The sequence below is a fragment of the Cydia amplana genome, chromosome Z, assembly GCF_948474715.1.
Source record: "Cydia amplana chromosome Z, ilCydAmpl1.1, whole genome shotgun sequence".
NCBI lineage: Eukaryota > Metazoa > Arthropoda > Insecta > Lepidoptera > Tortricidae > Cydia > Cydia amplana.
Window position 1 is genome coordinate 8765724 of NC_086096.1, and position 21024 is coordinate 8786747.

The window sequence follows — 21024 nt, forward strand, 5'->3', positions numbered from 1 at the left end:
CAGATAGGAACAACACTTTCTTAGACATTTATAACGAAGACAACTACGAGGGGCGTTCAAAATATTCTCGGTATTGATATCTTACGACCTCTTCTAAAATTTCTTTCGTTACTGGCCGCTAAGGTTTATTCATTGACATTAAAAAAAAGTATAATTCGAACCGAGATAGTCTTTTGTTTTTCTGCAATTGCTGAACAAACATGAACATCCTGTGCGAATTGACAATGTTAACTAAATTAGAACATCGATGCGTGATGAAATTCTTGACAAAACAGGGTAAAAATCAAAAAACCATAAAAGAGGAAATGGCTTGTGTTTACCGTGAGTCTGCTCCTTCTTTATCTACCATTCAAAAGTGGTCAAGCGAGTTTAAACGCGGAAGGGAGAGTATTGAAGATGACCCTAGACCTGGCCGGCCTGTAGTAGCTACTTCACAAGAAAATATTGATAAAGTGGAAAAACTTATATTGGAAGATGGTCGAGTGAAGGTAAAATCTATAGCACAAGTAACCAATCTCTCTATTGGTACCGTACATGATATTATACATGACCATCTTAATATGTCAAAAGTAAGTGCAAAATGGGTTCCGCGAATGCTGACTCGGCTTCAAAAAGACATGCGTGTAGCTTGTTGTTCCGATTTTATTGACCTGTGCGGTGAAAATCCTGATGAGGTGCTGCAAAGAATAGTTACTGGAGATGAAACCTGGGTTCATCATTATGACCCAGAGAGTAAACAAGAGTCCATGCAGTGGCACATTAAGGGTTCAGCTCATCCCAAGAAGTTCAAGGTCATCCCTTCAGCTGGCAAGGTCATGGCCACGATATTTTGGGATTGTGAAGGAGTATTACTAATCGATTATAAAGAAAAAGGTGTAAATATCACAGGACAGTACTACGCTAACATTCTACGTCAATTAAAGGATGTAATTAAAGAAAAGAGGCGAGGAAAGTTAACCAAAGGTATTCTGCTTCTGCATGACAACGCCCCCGTCCATACTGCTCATATTGCCAAGGCAGCTATTGTTGAATGTGGGTTTAAAACTGTTACTCACCCACCGTATACTCCGGACTTAGCCCCCAGCGACTTCTTTTTGCTCCCCAATCTTAAAAAGGATCTGCGTGGAAATAAATTTTCTGACGATGAAGCATTGAAGGCGGCAGTGGAGGAGCATTTTTACACGAAAGATAAAAAATATTTTTACGAGGGATTAAAAAAAATAATTGATCGATCTTTTAAGTGCATGAACATAGGGGGGGAGTATATTGAAAAATAAAAATATCAAACTTTTCGTACTTGTTTGTTTTCATTCTCATACCGAGAATATTTTGAACACCCCTCGTATCACAAGCTAAATAAGAACTAAAACTTGCCTACGTAAAAACTGTCGATATTATTTCTCATCAAGTCATCGATAAGTAGTACGAGTACTGTTCCTATTTTTCTTTTGTATAAGTACCTAAGTGATAGATAGTGACAGATAATAATGTACTTATATTAGATACTGACGTACACGATGAGTACGATGACATAAGATAAAAACACAACCATCTTAGCCCCGCCGAAATATAAAAAATGTGTTGACTAATTTGTTCGTCAAATATATTCAAGCACAATGTAAAATTTAGATGATGTGATATTTAACATTTATACCACAGGAAAAAGCTGCGATTACTTAACTTCCAGTTGTGTGTGTGCATAAAAATTTGCCACGGCAAAAAGCCTTACGTTATTAGTTCAAGAATGTTAGGCCAGTAATAAACAGGCGTTATCCCGAGTTAGACGGTGCGAGAACTCGCATGCGAGTTTCATTACATTGCGTCATTTGATCGGTCGGCTGAATTGATGTAACCTCAATGGTCCGCAATGTAACTAAAATCGTATACGCGTTCGCGCGCCGTCTAAATGAGTCCTAAAGTGTTATTCACTGCGAACATTTTTGCAGCATCAGCTCGACCCGAAACCCCGACAAATGAAGACGAACGAGCCCCGAGTTAGCGTAAGGCTCGGCTAATTATAGTAACTTTGTTCCGTCTAAAAGTTAACAGTAAATGTAACCATAACAACCATAGCAGTCGTGTGTTTACATATGATTTAACTATAAAAATATTATCTTTATTGAATTTAATTTGTTTTTATTATTAGGCTTCTGAAATGAAAAGGTCCCTAATATAAAAAATATCACTTATAAAAAAAAATACATTAGAACTACATGTTTTAACCAATTTTAGCTTACTTTGATTAATAGTATTTTATGCAACCGTTGTTTAAGAGAGGTCAAAAAGGCGAGTGGCGTGTGTGAGAATTTGAGGCAAAGCCGAAAATTGTTAATAAAGACGCCACGAGCATTTTTGACCTATTAGTTAAACAACGTTGCATACAATATTGTTACAATACTTTATCCACGAATTGTCCAGTTAGAATACAATTCCGTTACATTCTTGGCAACGTCCGCAATTCCTTTTTACCGAAGAAGGTAAAACGGTGTATGCACACGTTGCTTCTCATAATATTATTATCGCTCGTACTTATTAAAGCTTATGAGTAGAACATCATTCCTCACAGGCTCGTAAAGGCGAGTGTCGGTCGCGATAAGTGTTCGGGGCCATGGATTTTCGTCATCAGTCGTGCTCGTGATACATACCTTCTTCGGGTTACACGTCAAATATTTATAGAGGATTAGGTTAGGTTTAATGACAAAAAAGTGCGATTCGGACTTGCCCACAAATTAAACTTTTTTATTTATTTTGTACAAATTTAAAGTTTTCGATTTTCCCCTTTATTTGCCAATTTTATTACTTGCCAAATTTCATAGTTCTAAGTCAACGGAAAGTACCCTATAAATTTTGATTCTCTTGAGAGTGTCGAAATCGTGTCGGCTAGTGTATTACAAAATGATAAATTTAGACCAGCATTGCCAATTGGCATTGGTGTAGGTACACAGTTAAGTAAGTAGCTATCGAAGTACCTAGTTGATTTGTATTAATCAATATTGAATAAAATACTTACCCATTTCGTATACTTGTATTTGTCGACCTGTCACATTGAAGCAGAGTAATCTTCACGAACTCGAATCGACATTACATTATAGGACCCCATTTCCTTTCGGCGGAAATCGTCTGGAATTGCTCACGGTATATAGTCTTAGGAGAAAATCTATTTTCTCTTCAACAGTTTCCACATACCTCCATGTCTCGTAATCATGATCGCCTTTCATCTCGTTTTACACGTTCATGTTCAGTATTATTTCGTCTAATATAAGCTGAGTATCCTCATTCGTTAGGTTTGTAGTAGCGCCTGCAAGTTGTTTGATAGCAATAACGTCGTTAAGGAAGGTTGTGATATAACTGATATATTTCGGTCGCAAGGGGCTAGCCTTGGTGAGAAGTAACTAAAGATTTGTTGTTTATTAAGGTAGGATACATTGTATTTGTTATTTTTATCGCTCGGATCTGATAAGTAACCGTTTGGGTAATCATTTATGTATTCGATTGGAATTTTACTGGTTGTTAAACATGACGTTGGAAACTATATATGTACTTATATTTAGATACTTCACTCGCGTACAACGTCGTTAACCCCTGGTCCTGCCCCCTCCACGTTAGTAATGCAACCTCTTCGAAGATGTCCTCTTCCAGGATATAAACGGTTCCCCTTATTCACGACAATTTACTAGCATCAGTTAATTTCGTACAATACCTTTCATACAGATTCATAGATAAGTCAAAATTAGAGATAAAAACAAAGAATTAATATTTAATTGAGGCTCGTAGCGCGTTTAAGCCATAAATATCTGGGTGACCGAGCTTCGCTCGGAAAACATATAAAAACTCAAAAAAAGCGCGTTTTCCGAGAGATAAGACCTAGCTAGATCGATTTCTCGTCCCCGAAAACCCCCATATAGTAAATTTCATCGAAATCGTTAGTGCCGTTTCCGAGATCCCCGAAATAAATATATATAGATAAATAAATCTTACATATATAAATGCAAGTGTCCTGACTGACTGACTGACTGATTCATCAACGCAGAGCCGAAACTACAAAAGCTAGAAAGTTGAAATTTGCACACTAGGTTGCATTTGTAAAGTGTACAAGAGATAAGAAGCGATTTTGAAAAATTCAACCCCTAAGGGGGTTAAAAAGGGGATGAAAGGTTGTATGGGGTTCAAGTTTTAGTTTAAGCTAGGAATTTGGAACTTTGTGAAAATGTATTATATTAAAAAATAAGAAAACTAATTTCAGCGTTTTAGGAAATTCATCCATCCCCCAAGGTGGTGAAAAAGGGGTTGAAAGTTTGTATGGAGATCAAATATTTTTGTGAGTGTGGGACTTGAAACTTTGTATATGGGTATATTGTTATAAGACAGGAAAAGTAATTTCAGCGTTTTTGAAAATTTATCTCCTAACAGGGTTAAAAAGGGGTTGAAAGTTTGAATCCATTACAAATGCATTGAAACTTTTTAGAAAGGCATAATAGCCGATTGCAAAAAAAAGGAATTGGGACGTTTTAGGAAATTCAACCCCTAAGGGGGTAAAAAAGGGGATGAAACTATGTCTTGGGGTGTAAATTTTATTTTAAGCTAGGACCTTGAAACTTCGCAAATAGGTATTAAATTAAAAAACAACAAAACAAATTTCAGTGTTTTTAAAAATTCATCCCCCGAGGTTGTGAAAAAGGGGTTGAAAGTTTGTACGGAGATCAAATATTTTTTAGAGTGCGGGACTTGAATCTTTGTATAAAGCCATATTATTAATTCTCAAGAAAAGTAATCCCACCAAAAACATTTTCATGTAAAATGTTGCCAAGACGAAACCATAAGGCTCGCACTGATAAAAAGTTATCAGATCTCTTGTAGAGCCAAGCTTCTAACTCTACAAGCCCTAACTTCACAAACTCTACACCTTAGTCAAAATATGTGGCTTGACCGTTTCGCTATTGTCACATGGACGTAACGTGAAAAATGTATTCACTATTCATTATTTTTTATAATACAATAGTTCTTGGAGTAACGAAACGGCCAAGCCACATATTTTGACTAAGGTGTAGAATTTGTGAAGTTAAGGCTTGTAGAGTTAGAAGCTTGGCTCTACAAGAGATCTGATAACTTTTTGTCAGTGCGAGCCTTATGGTTTCGTCTTGGCAACATTTTACATGAAAATGTTTTTGGTGGGATTTCACTTCTTTTTGTAAGTTGCTTCCATCCCCTAATTTAAAGGGTTGCGCGTGTGATTTAAGGTACTATTAAAAATCCTGAAATACGTACCTCGGGGCATCTTTTATACAATCTACTTTTTACTGATTCCCTATACAAACTTCAACCCTCCTTTTCCCCTAACGCCTTTTCCACCCCCTTTTCACCCTTACGGGGTGATTTTGGGGTTGAAAACTATTCAATGCCATTCCCCATTACAAAAACTATCTACATACCAAATTTCAACTAAATCGGTTCAGCGGTTATTGATTTCCCATACAAATTTCCACCCCCTTCCCCCCCTTAGGGGCAAAAAATTTCAAGTTTTTGAATTATTTTGTTGTTTGTGTACTAATACTATCTTACATACCAAATTTCAGCTTCCTAGGACTTCAGGAAGTACCCTAGGGGTTTTGATGATCAACAGTGAGTGAGTGAGTCAGTGACGAAATTGGAGTATTTTAGATATGAATAAAATCTTAAGTATAAGAGCTATGCAATTGAATTTTTTTACGTTTAATAAGTCCACTATTGACATCATATCCCGAGAATTTTGTTTATCTGGCATAATCCAAACCCAAGTTATGAGGGTTCAAAAAAACGACGAAGCGCTTCGAGAAAAGGTAGGTAGTGCCCTTGCGCTTCGCTTTGCTCGTCTTGGCGGGGGCACTACCGTGCCCCCAGATTTCAGCGTTTTCAAAAACTCATCCCTTAAAAGGGTTAAAAAGGGGTTGAAAGATTGTATAGGGTTTAAATTTTATTTTAAGCTACGAATTTGTAACTTCGTAAAAAGTTATTTCATTAAAAGAGAAGAAAACTAATGTTAGCGTTTTTCAAAATTCAACATTTAAGGTGGTGAAAAAGGGGTTGAAAATTTGTATGGAGGTCAATATTTTTTGTAAGTACGGGACTTGAATCTTTGTATAATGACATATTATTAAAATAAGAGAAAAGTAATTTCAGCGTTTTTAAAAATTCATACCCTATAAGGGTCCAAAAGGGGTTGAAAGTTTGTATAGGGTTCAAATTTTATTTAAAGCTAGGAACTTGAAACTTCGTAAAAAGGTATTTTATTAAAAAACAAAAAACCTATTCAGCGTTTTTAAAAATTCATCCCCCGAGGAGGTGAAAAAGGGGTTGAAAGTTTGTATGGAGATCAAATATTTTTGAGAGTGCGAGACTTAAATCTTTGTATAAAGCCATAGTATTAGAACACAAGAAAACTTATTTCAGCGTTTTTAAAAATTCATCCCATAACAGGGTTAAAAAGGGGTTGAAAGATTGTATAGGTTATAATCTTATTTAAAGCTAGGAACTTGAAGCTTCGTAAAAAGGTAATTTATTAAGAGAAAAGAAAACTAATTTCAGAGTCTTTGATAATTCATCCTCCAAGGTGGTGAAGGGGGTCGAAACCCCATGGGTATGGAACCCAAATATTTATTGGAGTGCGGGACTTGAATCGTTGTATAAAGGCATATTATTACAATACAAGAAAAGTAATTTCAGCGTTTTTAAAAATTCATCCCCTAAAAGTTTAAACAGGGGTTGAGAGTTGGTAGAGGGTTTAAATTTTATTTAAAGCTAGGAACTTCAAACTTCGTAAATAGGTAGTTAGGTAGTAGGTTTTATTAAATAGTGGACTTGAAAATCTTCTGGGGGTTGAGAGAGATTATATCGAGATTATCGAGAACAATTTTATTCAGTTAGGGGCTTGAAACTTCGTAGCCAGGTTGTGAAAGACAAATCTCATGCGTTGTATAATAATTAACAAATGATTAACCGTCCCTACTGCTATCTTTTGCTGCATAATGTTCTAAGCTAATGTAGAATTTATAACCACTAATATACAAATCCACGCGTACGAAGTCGCGGGCAACAGCTAGTAAATATATAAATAAACAAGAATTGCTCGTTTAAAGGTATTAGATATGCGTGCTAAATTTTATCGATATCCGTCACCCCCTCAAGCAATAAAACAGTTGTCCAAAAAAATATTTAAAAAACTAAACCAGTCCTCTTTGTGATTTAAGTCATTTAAGCAAGGCTGAAATAACGAGACCACTGACGAGCGGCCGGGTCGCGGCAACCGCGAACCGCTGAATTGGCCCCACGGGACCCTAGGGCCTACCGCGAACCACGTTCGACGTGTTGCCTCTCTGTCGCACTTGTGAATTCGTACGTAGGTGTGACAGGGAGGCAACACGTCGAACGTGGTTCGCGGTAGGCCCTCTGTTAGAGACCGCGCTGACATCGGCGCTGGAAGATTGCCGTTACAATTCGATCATAACTTGTTTTATACCTAGTCTTGGTAATTAGGAATTGTATCAACATCTTTTAGCTACTCGTACTTGGAATGCATCCAAGCGCTGGTGGTCTAGCGGTAAGAGCGTGCGACTTGCAATCCGGAGGTCGCGGGTTCAAACCCCGGCTCGTACCAATGAGTTTTTCGGAACTTATGTACGAAATATCATTTGATATTTACCAGTCGCTTTTCGGTGAAGGAAAACATCGTGAGGAAACCGGACTAATCCCAATAAGGCCTAGTTTACCCTCTGGGTTGGAAGGTCAGATGGCAGTCGCTTTCGTAAAAACTAGTGCCTACGCCAATTCCTGGGATTAGTTGCCAAGCGGACCCCAGGCTCCCATGAGCCGTGACTAAAATGCCGGGACAACGCGAGGAAGAAGACTTGGAATGCATCCACACTTTCTCTTGATTATTCACTTTTACTCTAGAGTTGACACTTTGCCTACACACAACACTGACATTTTTAAATAGAGGGGTACTTGAACTATTTTAAGCCAATAGCCCTTTTTTTATAAAATGGGCAAATATAAATAAAATTCATCTGGGCAAGTATCCTAGACATCCCTTAATCCGACTGTCTACGGTAACAATTTATAAGTAAAATATGTATAATGGAATTCCAAACGTAATTCAAATAGCTATCAAAGAAAATATAAGAAAACCCTTGTTAAATCACAGAATAAATAATAGTACTAGGGTTAAAGTATATTTTGGTAAACATATTTTCTGTACATATAACATAGATTACACTGTAAACGATATAGCGGACAGGGCTTTATTGTAAATCCCTATCGTAAGCGAATATCTCAAACTAGAACAATGAAAGTAAAATAAATCAATCAGTCTTACAATTAAGATAATTATAATCCAAGAATTCCTGCGTTGGCTAAATTAAACCGATTATCTGCTTGACCGACGATGACGTCGTTTGTCGAAAGTGTTCGCTGAATTTGAAAAGCGAAAACTGAGAATACGTTTAATAATTGCTTGATAACTGCAAAAAAAAAATCATTAGATTACCTATTTGGTATACGCTTCGTGTCAAATGATGGTTCATATGGCAGTTCCTTCAAGTCTCTTTCCGATGAGGTTAATTAAAAAAAACAAGCAACAACGGTTGCACTCCGGGATTGCCGATAGAAGTGAAAACTCACCTCACTATGTTACCGTTGCCCGGTAACACGTTACATACGTTTAGCCATAGAGAAAAAAATACATAGAGTGCTCACTCCATACATCAGTTTTAGTACCAAAAAGACTTCTAAAGAAGGCATCTAGCATCGAGTAGCGGAACTATCAGTACTGCTACTTGACAATAGATGTAGCACCGACCGGAAAGTCTAATGCTGTTGAGATAAGACTTTCCGGTCGGTGCTACATCTATTGTCAAGTAGCAGTACTGATAGTTCCGCTACTCGATGCTAGATGTAGGCACTGAAATTAATAGTCTGAACTGATGTATGGAGTGAGCACTCTTGTCTTATTATATTTCTCTATGGTTTAGCGGAGGTATTCTATTTATTTATTATATATTATTATCATTATCAAATAAGATCACACTTTTTCATTGACAAGTTTATTTACATACTGCCATGACAACGTCAAATTATTTGAACATAGGTAAAGAGTCTTGAAAAGGAGTCCGCAACATAAATGTCAAATAACATTGAGTTTTCTTTATTGATTTAAATGCCATTTAAATTATGAGTGGCCACCTTACGGGGCTTACGGTCACGTGATCGCCTTACGCCCCTTACGGTCACGTGATCGCCTTACGCCCCTTACGGTCACGTGATCGCCTTACGCTGTCTCGAGTCTCGAGTTTATCATTTTTTCCCCACCTCAAAAGTGGCCAGCGCCGCTAAAGAAGTTTTCACTTCAAAAATACTGAAGCGATATGTTACTGTATCGTATATTTATTACTGAAACCTTACATTTTTAAATAAATTAAAGTGCTAAACTTCCAGAAAATGTCTACAAACATTTTACGTGACGGCTAAAAATTAACTGTCATGTGGACTAACATTCGACCCGAGATTTATAGTTTGGGATAAAATGCTCGTTTAATGAGATACAGGTGAGATTGTTTCATTTCACGGTACCGACACCAAATTGGGGCGTTGATTGTACGATTGCGGAGACATTACTCGTGGCGCGTGACTGTCCTGTTATTACATTCGCACAGCTCCTGGTTTCCTGACGTCCCTTGCGAACGCGCACGATCGAATTTTTGAATTTTTATATACGTTTTTCGAACAAAGCTCGGCCTCTCCGATATTATGTGTTATACGGAAACTTTCTTTATACATATGTCGCAATCGGATCGTATAATCCGCCGTATTACATTACAGCTAGCCGTTTTACAAAACAGGGGCGTTTTGAAATGCGGCGGTTTGACGATTAGCCGGATTGAATGCGGCTGAATGAAAATCCGCCGGAATATATTCGGCGCCATACGTTCTTCAACACGGCTAGCCGTAATGTATTACAGCGAGTCATTAGCCGCCGCTTTGACAGTTTTTAGTTCCCATTTTTAACACTCGTGGCGCTGCCTGACATAACAACAACAAACTATGAAAAATGCTGGGGTGTCCATCAAATCTGGAGTTCGTCGGACTGTTTCTTTTCAAAAAACATTTCCTTCGCAACTTAACTAGACGGAGCCCCGCTTCGCGGGGCTCCTATTTCTGAGCGGTAATTAAGTTGTGAAGGAAATGTTTTGGAAAAGAAACCATGGTAAAAATAAATTAAATTGCAAACATTGTCAAACTCCGGTTACGTAGGCGACCGAAAAAACTGGTTACTATACAATCTAAATAGTAGATACGATGCGGCTAAATGTAGGCCGCCTTATTGAAGAACGTATCGCAATGACAATCCGGCTAATCGTCGAACCGCCGCATTTCAAAACGTCCCTGTTTTGTAAAACGGCTAGCCGTAATGTAATACGGCGGATTATACGATCTGACTACGACACATATATTGTAAACTACAATTACATTCTTCTATTATTTACAAATTATGATATTATTGTCGCTAAAATAATTGGTGGAGAAATTGGGTGAAAGTATTTTCATCTTCGATATTTTATTTAGAAATAGATTTGGAGCGTACAATTCAGAAATGTACCTAACTTACCGAATGAATTTATTGATTGATGTCCCTTCCAACTTTTAAACGCAAACTGAGCCTACTTTTATTAAATCACCAAATTTCGACAGAGGATATAATTACTTAAAATGGTGTTGTGCTATACTTATATAGGGCACTTTCTTTTCCTATTGTTTATAAATTTTTTTTTTTTTTTTGTTTATTATTATTATTTATAAGTATTCTCTCATACAAAAAAGTACTTATTATGTTTACTTACCTATTTAGTAATAAACTTAAGCACTTATAAATTTAACCAGTAGTTAATGTCAAGCTAATTCGTAATTTAACACATTGTAATATTCATTTGTAGTAAAAATAGTCCTGCAAAACGATTTTTAACATACTTCTAATAATAATGTCGGTTTTTTTTTTGTTTTTCTAACTGTAAAAAAGTACTTATTTCTGATAAATTGCAAACTGTAAAATTAAGATAAGACTTATCCAATAACAAGACTTAAACTATTATTACCTACTTTAAATAGAGATCTTTGTAGTGGTTTTTTGTTTAGAATTTTTTTTTTTTTTTAACCCGCATAAATGTCAATGTGGTTCAGTGAAGGGGACGGACTGAAAATCAGCGCTGCGCAGGCAATTTGTAATGAAATGACTGACGCAGCGTATGCTGAGCCCGTTCCTTTTGCCGCACAATTATTCTTATTTTTTCAATCCTTATGTTTTGTAACCTGTATGCTTTTTGTGTTGCAATAAATGGTTTCTTATTCTTATTCTTATTCTTATTCTTATTGACATGTGACATAAACATTGCTCTATAAACAACAATTTTTCTTTAGGTCTAATCCTAATGTAATATAAAGCTGTGCATATAATATATTTCTTAGTAATCGAATGCGATTAAACTTTAGAGTAGAAGCCTTAAACAAGCTGTATTTCTGCGCTTTGTTGTCTTTTCCTTGTGAAGCTAGCCAAAAGTGTGTAGGGGGATTCGAAATTAAGCGAAAGTCAAAGTAAATAGACGCTAATGGTTGCATTGCAAGAAACTTCGAGTCAAGTCCAATAACAAGTCTATAATTATGCGTTCCGGTATGTTTAACTTATCTTGGACCATTTGTGACGTTATCTATGAAAAGGGACCTAAGGGAAGGGACAATAAGGTCCCTTTTCATAGATAATGCCCCATTTTACAGGCATCAGTAGACTTGGCACGAGAGTACCGATATCTCGGGGCGATTTAGACTGTCTCTTTCTAAACAATTCAGTTAGAAAAAGACAAATACAGAGATATTGTCGTAGTGCTCAATTGTGCTAAATAAGCCTACTGGCAAAGATTATAAATAACAGTTATTTTACTGGTATAGTCGAGTTTATGTTTTAACGATAAAACGGCCTTATTCGAATTAAGTAAGTATATATTGTTACACTGACCTATCCCCATCAAATATCCACTAAACCGCGCTTGTCTTAGTTATGCTGTAAATTTAGGTTAAATTTATAAATGACAATAAATCCTTTTGCAATAAATTTTTGGTGGAATCTTTTTATTTACTTAAAAAGTTCTGGCCTTGCACAGTTTGATAGTGAACGTTTCCTACGTACACTAGACACTCACACGACACACATATTTGTGGCTTTCCACCAGAGAAGGTTCCTTATGCTTCTTGTGCAATAAGAATTTCAGATAAAAAGGACCTTCTTCCACGTGAAACATAAGGACCCTTCTATATGATAGAAAGTCACATTTGTTGTAACGTTCTTCGTTTGCTCACCGGTAAGATCTTTCATGGCGCAAATAGATTTGCTCTTAGCGTGTATTAATAATACCAATTACTAAAACTAACAATTACTATTGAAACTAATATTTGGATACAAGCCAACACTTGTAACTAAAGTTAGAAACAAAATTGTTAGCAATGTCATAAGTAATTGTGACTCACGTAGACGTTAGCCGTCAGCGACTCGTGGTACGGGTACTGATACGAATAATGTATCTTTGACTCTACCCCCCTACCCTTAATGTAATATAGTTTTTTTTTGTTTCAGTACATTGGGACCATGGATGTGCCCCGGCCGTCAAGTCGCGTTGAAATAGTTGCCGCCATGCGTCGTGTACGCGTAAGTATCACCTGTATAATAACACACATCTACGTGGTTGTGGTTTGATGAATTCAAATCCATAGAACTAAAGAAGACTAGAATAATGAATATCTAAGGGTAACACTGACCACAGCTGCACTATTGGTAGGCTAAACGCGCCGCTATTACTGTCAATTTCCATAGTAAAATGAACAGTAGTGCAGCTGCGGTTGGAAATGGACTGTCACCTGAACGATTTCTAATAAATAATCGCGGGTGCTTCCTGTAAGTACTAAGTTTTATTGTCAAGATAAATAAAAATATCTTATAGGCATCTGTAATCATCATAAAATACAGTTCCGCAGAAAGCCCCAATACTTGATCTCAACGAATATACGAGTAACTTACGGATATTGGGCTATAAGACAGTTCGGTCGTTATTTGATGACCGCGCCATTCCGGAGACTTACTTATATATTTTCCGGTTATTTAGCCAGAGTGATAGACATAATCTTTTCAAACTTATAGGCAGGCCTAAAAGCTTATTGGTTGTTATAATTTATCTTGGTCTCGTGTGCATTTACGAGTATACTGAGAAAGCCCTCTCCTGTCCTTACTTGAACATTTGGCTCTCAAGACTTTTGAGTTCAAGCCGTTATCGCCAGTTAAATTGACTATAATGATAAATGTTTCCGGCTATTATTAACATTTTTGAATAATGGTACTAAAATTCTGTGTAAGTACTTACAGTACTTACCTAATCTCAATAGATAAACAAGAGATCAATAGATAACGACTAACAACTCTAACAAGTATACGTAGACATAAGACAACAACGCGATTTAACCTACCACCTACTTAACAACCCACCAACGCTACTTTTTAGGGTTCCGTACCCAAAGGGTAAAAACGGGACCCTATTACTAAGACTCCGCTGTCCGTCCGTCCGTCCGTCCGTCCGTTCGTCTGTCACCAGGCTGTATCTCACGAACCGTGATAGCTAGACAGTTGAAACTTTCACAGATGATGTATTTCTGTTGCCGCTATAACAACAAATACTAAAACCAGAATAAAATAAAGATTTAAGTGGGGCTCCCATACAACAAACGTGATTTTTGACCGAAGTTAAGCAACGTCGGGCGGGGTCAGTACTTGGATGGGTGACCGTTTTTGCTTGTTTTTTTTTGCTTGTTTTGCTCTATTTTTTGTTGATGGTGCGGAACCCTCCGTGCGCGAGTCCGACTCGCACTTGGCCGGTTTTTTTACACGCTACATTGGTATATTGAAGGTGCAAACACCCGACAGCGTTTTACTGCAGTCTGATAAAATGTATGATGCAATATTTCGCTATCGTCACTATTAATAAAACCTGCAGATAACGACTCGAGTATGTATAGTACCTTCTCAGTCTTAACGTATCAAATGGGCCAATGAGAGGCTCAAGAATTATCGAAGAATGTCTTGATAAAACAGTCGTAGGTACTGTGAAAATAAATGGGTGGTGTCAAAATGTTATGCCCCTTAAGACGGCATTTGAATGGAACAAAAAGAATATTGAAGCATGTACAGTCAGCAGCAGAAGTTAGCGGGCGAGGTGTTCAAAATTACCTTGACACGCTCTTATGCTCTACAGATCATTTTGAACACCTGGCCCGCTTAGCAACTTATGCTGCTGACAGTACTCGTACATCCTCGAGTTACCATTATGCTCTGTAAATAAATTGGGATAATGATACATGTTGAATATTATAAAAAAAAGTTTATAAGATAGATAATGAGCGATTTATCACAATAAATTAGGCCCTAAATTCACTAAAAATAGGTATATGGATACTTGCTAGCTACCCCGCCCCGGTTTCGCACGGGTTAGCAAATTATACACTTAGACCTTCCTCAAGAATCACTCTATCGATAGATGAAAACCCGTTCGTTTTTGAGTTTGTCGCAAACATTTACGAGTAGGATGATTCTGATTCGATATTTAACAGGACGGTTCTGAGACATTTCCTTATTAGTTTTTATAGTGAAAAGTGAAATTTAAATAATTTTCTTTCTATAATTACTTATATAAATAAAGAACGTTCCCTAAATACCGTTAATAATAATCACAAAAGTATTTTGACTCTGTCAGATATGATTTTTGTTCTTCTTTTGTTGTACACAACAACAAAATCTAAGCAAGATTGATAGGAGTGCCGTATAAGCTCGGAAAACATCATAAATCATTTAAATCGCCCCAGTGGATCGCAGTAATCGAGGAAAATGACGCGCAGGTGGAGAATATAACAATTTGGGCTTCAAATACGTAGTGTTATTTTGTAGTCAATCATTAAACACACCGGCACACCGGCCACTTCGGAGCGTCACTGTCGCTTTTAAAATTAATGCCACCTTGGCGAATTTAATTCACATTTATTAGCTTTGTAAGTATTATTCTTCCGAATTACCATATTGCATAACCAGCGTCCATTTACGTATTTGGTAATATTTTGGTTATATCAAAGGGCTAACTGTTAATGTCACATCTTCAAACTGTGCAAAGTCCTACGTAAAGATATTGGCAACACATCACTACTCATTAACTGTCCTGCCGGCCTGGCCAAGGGGACAATCGCTATCGCTTCGACAACGAAACGCTTTGTGTCTCTTTATCACTCTTCCATATTAGTGCGACAGTGACAGTTGCGTTTCGATCGCTACGGAGCGTATTAAGCGATTGGCACGTTGGCTACGCGGCCTGTTTATTTACAGGCTGGACTTAAAACACTTATTTTTATTACTTAAACCGCTTACAGGAAATGGCATTACATTTTAAAACAACTATCTAAAACGAATTTGCTTCAAGCAAGTTTTTTCTATGGCTTTAAATTTGATCTCATTTATTAAATAAGTAAGTACTATAGCTATTGACACAAAATTTTCTACCCAAACGTAAGTCACCAAGGAATCCAAAGATGCTTGCAAATATGTATTAAAAATATTATTTTATACATAAAAGACGATAGACATAGTTATGATTTTTTTTATATCTAAACGGTCTATAATTTGAGGCGAAGCCGAAAATTGTTAATAAAGACGCCGCGAGTATTGTGTATGCACAAATACTTTTTTGGGGAATAGACTAAAGACTTGTCTTGACAACTATAAGATAGGGGTTTAAAGGAGTGTGCACGACCCTTTAAATGACAAATAAAAGTAAGGGAGTAGAAAAAATATATAAGAACCTCTTAATTTGATTTATAAACATGAAAAATGAAATGGGAACGATTTCAATTACGGGCTTAACGTAGTATGAATTTTGCCGTGAGCAACTGAGCAGGGACTGGTCCGATTTCAAATTATAGCAATCATGCAAATTAAATGCTAACAATGTTTTATTAACAAAATGAAGTAGGTCTTTATTAATTAAAATTGATCACGCAGATATTACATGCGGTGAAATTGAACACAGTGCTCATATTTACATGTGGTATTAGGACTTAAGAAGACTTATATTAAAATTGTAGTATTGGCTATCTATTACGTAGGTACGTAGGTAGGTACGAGGCGTATGAGATGATGACACGAAAAAACATAATTATACTTTTGGAATAGAGGTGTTTTTAACAAGCTTTTATTAGGTCGACCTGTATGTAACTATGTAATGGAATCTTGCAAGTTAAATTTGATCCACTTCCCGGTTTCCGATTGAGCTGAAATTTTGCATACACATGTAAGTCGGGTGACAATGCAATATTATGGTACCATCGAGCTGATCTGATGATGGAGACAGGAGGTGGCCATAGGAACTCTGTGATGAAACAACGCAACCTAATTGTGTTAGGGGTTTTTAGAATTGTCTCGATGAGTATTTAGTTGTCTGTCTTAAGAAAAGTACAGTCAGCGATAAAAGCTTGTACCAAAAATTTAATTTTTGCCAAAAACTTATTTTCCACTTTGTGAAATCAAACGATAAAGTGCTGAGGGCCATCTATTTCGAAAATGTCTGATGAAGTGATGACATAAATATACTAAATGAGATTATCGTTCCACTATGGAAGCGAGTCTATCTTTGAACGTTAAACCTAACAATATTTATTGTTTTTTCAATAAGTTTTGCTCAGAGATTATTGAATAAAAGTTAAATGATAGCTATTTTCATTGATCACATTTTTTTCACTAATCGGTGTAATGGCAGCAGCAGTCGTATGAGAGACGGAGGCACAAATTACTGTAATTGAAATAAAAATGGCGTCGATACGACTTTTAAGCTAGGCGCGCTAGGCGCACTCTTCATTTAGCGTGAAACATCAATTATTTTGGCAGCCCATTTGGACAGGCCTATTTTAAAAAGCTTTTTTCATCCAGCTATATCCGCGCCCCTGTTAAATGTTTTAAACAAAACAAATTACCCGACGATTCGTTTCTCATCCCTTTTATCGTATATTTATTACTTGCAAAAGACAGAAATAGCTTCCTGCAATACCTATTACTTAAAATAAGTTCTAGAGAATCTTTGGCAGGATATTAAGAAAATTCATGTGATAAAATGTATAACAAAATATATTTTGCCGATATCTGATAAGTGGTAGTCCTAGTAATTTATTTAAGTAATTACTGCGATTATAGTTTGCGGTTAGTAAACAATATCTGGGTGACCGAGCTTAGATCGATTTTTCGCCCCCAAAAACCCCCATATAGCAAATTTCATCGAAATCGTTAGAGCCGTTTCCGAGATCCCCGAAATATATATATATATATATATAAATAAACAAGAATTGCTCGTTTAAAGGTATTAGATTAGATAGATAGATAGATTAGATTAAGTACTATAACTAATATAAAATGTATGTAGGTATGTATGGGATTATTTTCTAGTTAGATCATTCTTGTAGATCTTATAAAACAAAGTCTTCGTCCGCGTCTGTCTGTCTGTATGTTCATGATAAACTGAAAATCTACTGAACGGATTTTCATGCGGTTTTCATCTTTGATTCGTGAAGAAGGTGTATATTCTTCTAAGGCTTATCCGTATGAAGCCGGGGCAGGTTGCTAGTTGTATAATAATTGACAGATTTATTTTGTTTCAGTACGAGTTCAAAGCTAAGGGTGTAAAGAAGCGAAAAGTAACTATTGAAGTATCGACGGATGGAGTAAGGGTATCGACGCGGAAAAAGCCCAAGCCTAAAAAGGTGAGTATCTTTTACATTTCTCTAACTTCTACAAGATGTTTGATAATGATAAGTACAATGTAAGTACTGTGAATGGGAAAGTATTCAAAACTTGAAACTTGAAAGTATAGGTACTGTACTAGGTATATACTCTTGGAGTTAATTGTCCTAAAACAAGTACAAACTACTTCCAATGAAATTTAAATCATAATTAAATGGAGCAGAGTTGCTTTTGTTTTGATCCGTTCGATTTTAAAGTAAACAAAAACCCTATAGTTTCTAACACTATTGATTCAAATTCGATCGCCAATTTTCCTTGTATGATGGGCAGTTAGATGCTATAATGCCATTAGATTAAAGTTTGTTAAACTCATTATGGTTTTAAATTATAATTTTACTAATCGAGAGTGACTTTTGACTGTGTACTGTTTATATAGGTACTCGTTTTCGCACTAAGTTGTTTTGACCTGCCTGCTTGGTTATTATCAAACACTAAGTAACCCCTAAGTTAACCCTTAAAAGGTAATAAACGACCAAATACACATATATTATTTATTATGTAATATTTATTATAAATATTAAAATGGCAAGTACAGTCTACAACGTCTACCATTTGTTTTACTTGTTCTTTCTCCCACCAAGTTGTTCTGATCTTCTCTATGACAGTATTCATATAATTTCTACATAAATAGACTCCAGCGAGTGTCTTTCGCGCCGTATTCACCAAGTTAGATTGAAAACTTAGACGACCTCCTTTGTTTACATTTTCACGCCGCGGTTACTTCAATCCGCCTTAGTGTTGGTTAAGACTCGAGTCCTTACAGTCCCCTGCTTCAAGACGGCTCAGTTTTTCAGACTCTTACAATTTAGTCTGAACTCGAGTTTTTTTCAACTTGTTAGAGATCCGAGTCTTTTAGTAACCCGTTGAAATAACTACAAAAGAAAGTGACCATCAAATATTCTAAAAGTCAAAGGAGATCGTCGATTTTGGGCCCAGAGAAAAACCATCACGTATATAGTACAGACTATTACAGTAATTATATACGCATTTTATTACTGAAAAAGATATAATATTGAGTAAAAATTAAACGGGAATTAGAGATACATAATTAAAAGACATTGTATTATTCATATCCGTAAATCAATGTACCTATAATATTACCAAAAGCCTTGCCGTCGTCAACATCTTTATTAGCATTGACATAACGCTCAACTTCACACAAACCGTGAGGTTTTTTCACTAAGGAGTTATATATTCTCATTGCATTAAACTATAAGGTGGGTAGCCATAGCCCATAAGTCAGCTGACATAAGTGCGTTTCGATACTATTCAAAATATCAATAGTGTCATTCATTATTTATTTAATATATACCTACTTTTAAATTCCAAATCGACTATAAAAATGCCTAAAATAAGTAGTTAAGAAATATACTCATTTGACTTTATATTTAGTTACATCGTTTGGAGATTTAAACGAGTTCAGAATACGACGATATCATGCTACTTTTATTTAACGAAACGCAACCATTTTTATCAATCATTGAAAGAAGATTTAAAATGGTCATATGTCAATCTGTTCACTCTTTGTAAAAGTAACAATGAACTTCCGAACAAGATCAAAATATAACTTTTTCTACTCCAGCACTCAAATGTGTCAATTAAATGACTGACAGTGATATCTAAAGCAATGTCATTTGAATGCTTTGTCTATAGGCTCATAAGATGACTGCTAGCAGTCATCTTATGAGTATAATACAACTGCTTTATTTTTTTTAAAGATACAAGTTCCGATCATCTTGATTGAAAGAGGTATGTTTTCATTTACAATAATAACTCTTTTTTTTTTTAAATAATAACTCTTTTTTTTTTAAATAATAACTCAATTTTTTTTAAATAACAACTCTTTTTTTTAATAATAACTCTTTTTTTTAATAATCTCTTTTTTTTTTAATAATAACTCTTTTTTTTTTTTTTTTTTTGCTGCAGCTGTCATAGAAAAAGTAATGTATGCAACAGCTCATAATTGGTTCTTAAAATTCTCGGGTCTTTTTTTACAAAACTCGACTACGTCTCGTTTTGTAACTTCGACCCTTGAATTTTAAGAACCCTTATTATATCACTGTTGCATAAACTACTATTTTTATTGAATGAGGATACGATTTCAGTTTCATTAACATGTCAGAATTTGTCTATTTTCTTTTAAAAAGCCATAACACTTTTACAGAATAGTGTGAGTAGTATACGCTTTTATATATAAAAGTTTTTCTTGTCATGTTCAAGTTTTTATTGCAGTATTTCTCAAAATTCCCGTTATATTTCGTGATTATGTTTTTATCATCATAATCTAGCAATTATAACGATTAATCTCCTATATATATTACATGTATACGTTCAATTTGCGAGTGGGCCCAAACGCCTAAGAAAATCGACGATCTCCTTTATGATGCCGATATGCCAAAGAGTAGGAGAAGCAAATAGGAGAATAGCTAAAGTGTCCCCGTTTAAGACGTAAATTCAACTTTATGTCAAATGCGTAAAACAAATAGTCATTTGCGTACAAGCTCGATAAATCGGTTTTGTCGTATAGGGCGCAAGTTGGGATTCTGGCGGCAACCGAGATGTGATTTGTTCACGGGCGGAGTGAGTGAGCGCCTAGATTTTTTCCTGTCGTCATTAATCACTGGGTATCTAATGGCGAGCCGTCAACTCCTGTGTACGTGATCGAAAATTTTGTTAAACTAAATCCATCCGGTTGCTTCGAACTAGGATATTGTGGAGATAAAGGTATCTAACAAAAGCAGCAAAGCTATAGTTTCAATCGCATAGTTGCAAATTAATACTTACGCGCATATTATGGATTCCATCAGGCTCAAAAAATATCCTTGTTTAGATTGCAATAGAGATAGACCCAAAGATAGTGCAAAGAGTAACCTTAAGCCTACAATCTGACGGTTAAGTAAACTGCATTTTTATAGATTGATTCTTACATATAAAATAAATACATATATTGATATTCCTTCAGCGCAATTCATAACTCTGGTCCTATGAACCCTCCCATAATCGTAGAATACCTAGTTAATCTGTGTTTCATACAAACTCTTCTCTGACATAATTTCCCAAAATAAGATTAACTTAGGCAAAATAAAGTAAATAATAAAGTATAGCCTTCGCCAACGAGCGACTAAACACAC

The 21024-nt window shown here is 35.9% G+C and overlaps 1 protein-coding gene and 1 long non-coding RNA gene across 2 annotated transcripts in view; one reads left to right on the plus strand and one right to left on the minus strand.

Moving 5' to 3' along the window:
• LOC134661454 (carboxyl-terminal PDZ ligand of neuronal nitric oxide synthase protein) overlaps positions 1-21024 on the plus strand; it is a 212510-nt gene that overhangs the window by 133420 nt on the left and 58066 nt on the right. Inside the window, exons 3-4 of the mRNA XM_063517552.1 lie at positions 12650-12721; positions 17752-17853. Of these exons, the coding sequence (XP_063373622.1) occupies positions 12650-12721; positions 17752-17853 (174 nt within the window). The remainder of the gene's footprint in view (positions 1-12649; positions 12722-17751; positions 17854-21024) is intronic.
• Positions 19371-20214, minus strand: LOC134661695 (uncharacterized). The gene is made up of 2 exons (XR_010097986.1): positions 19969-20214; positions 19371-19466 (listed from the first exon to the last, which is right to left on the minus strand). It is a non-coding gene; the product is annotated as an uncharacterized LOC134661695 (long non-coding RNA).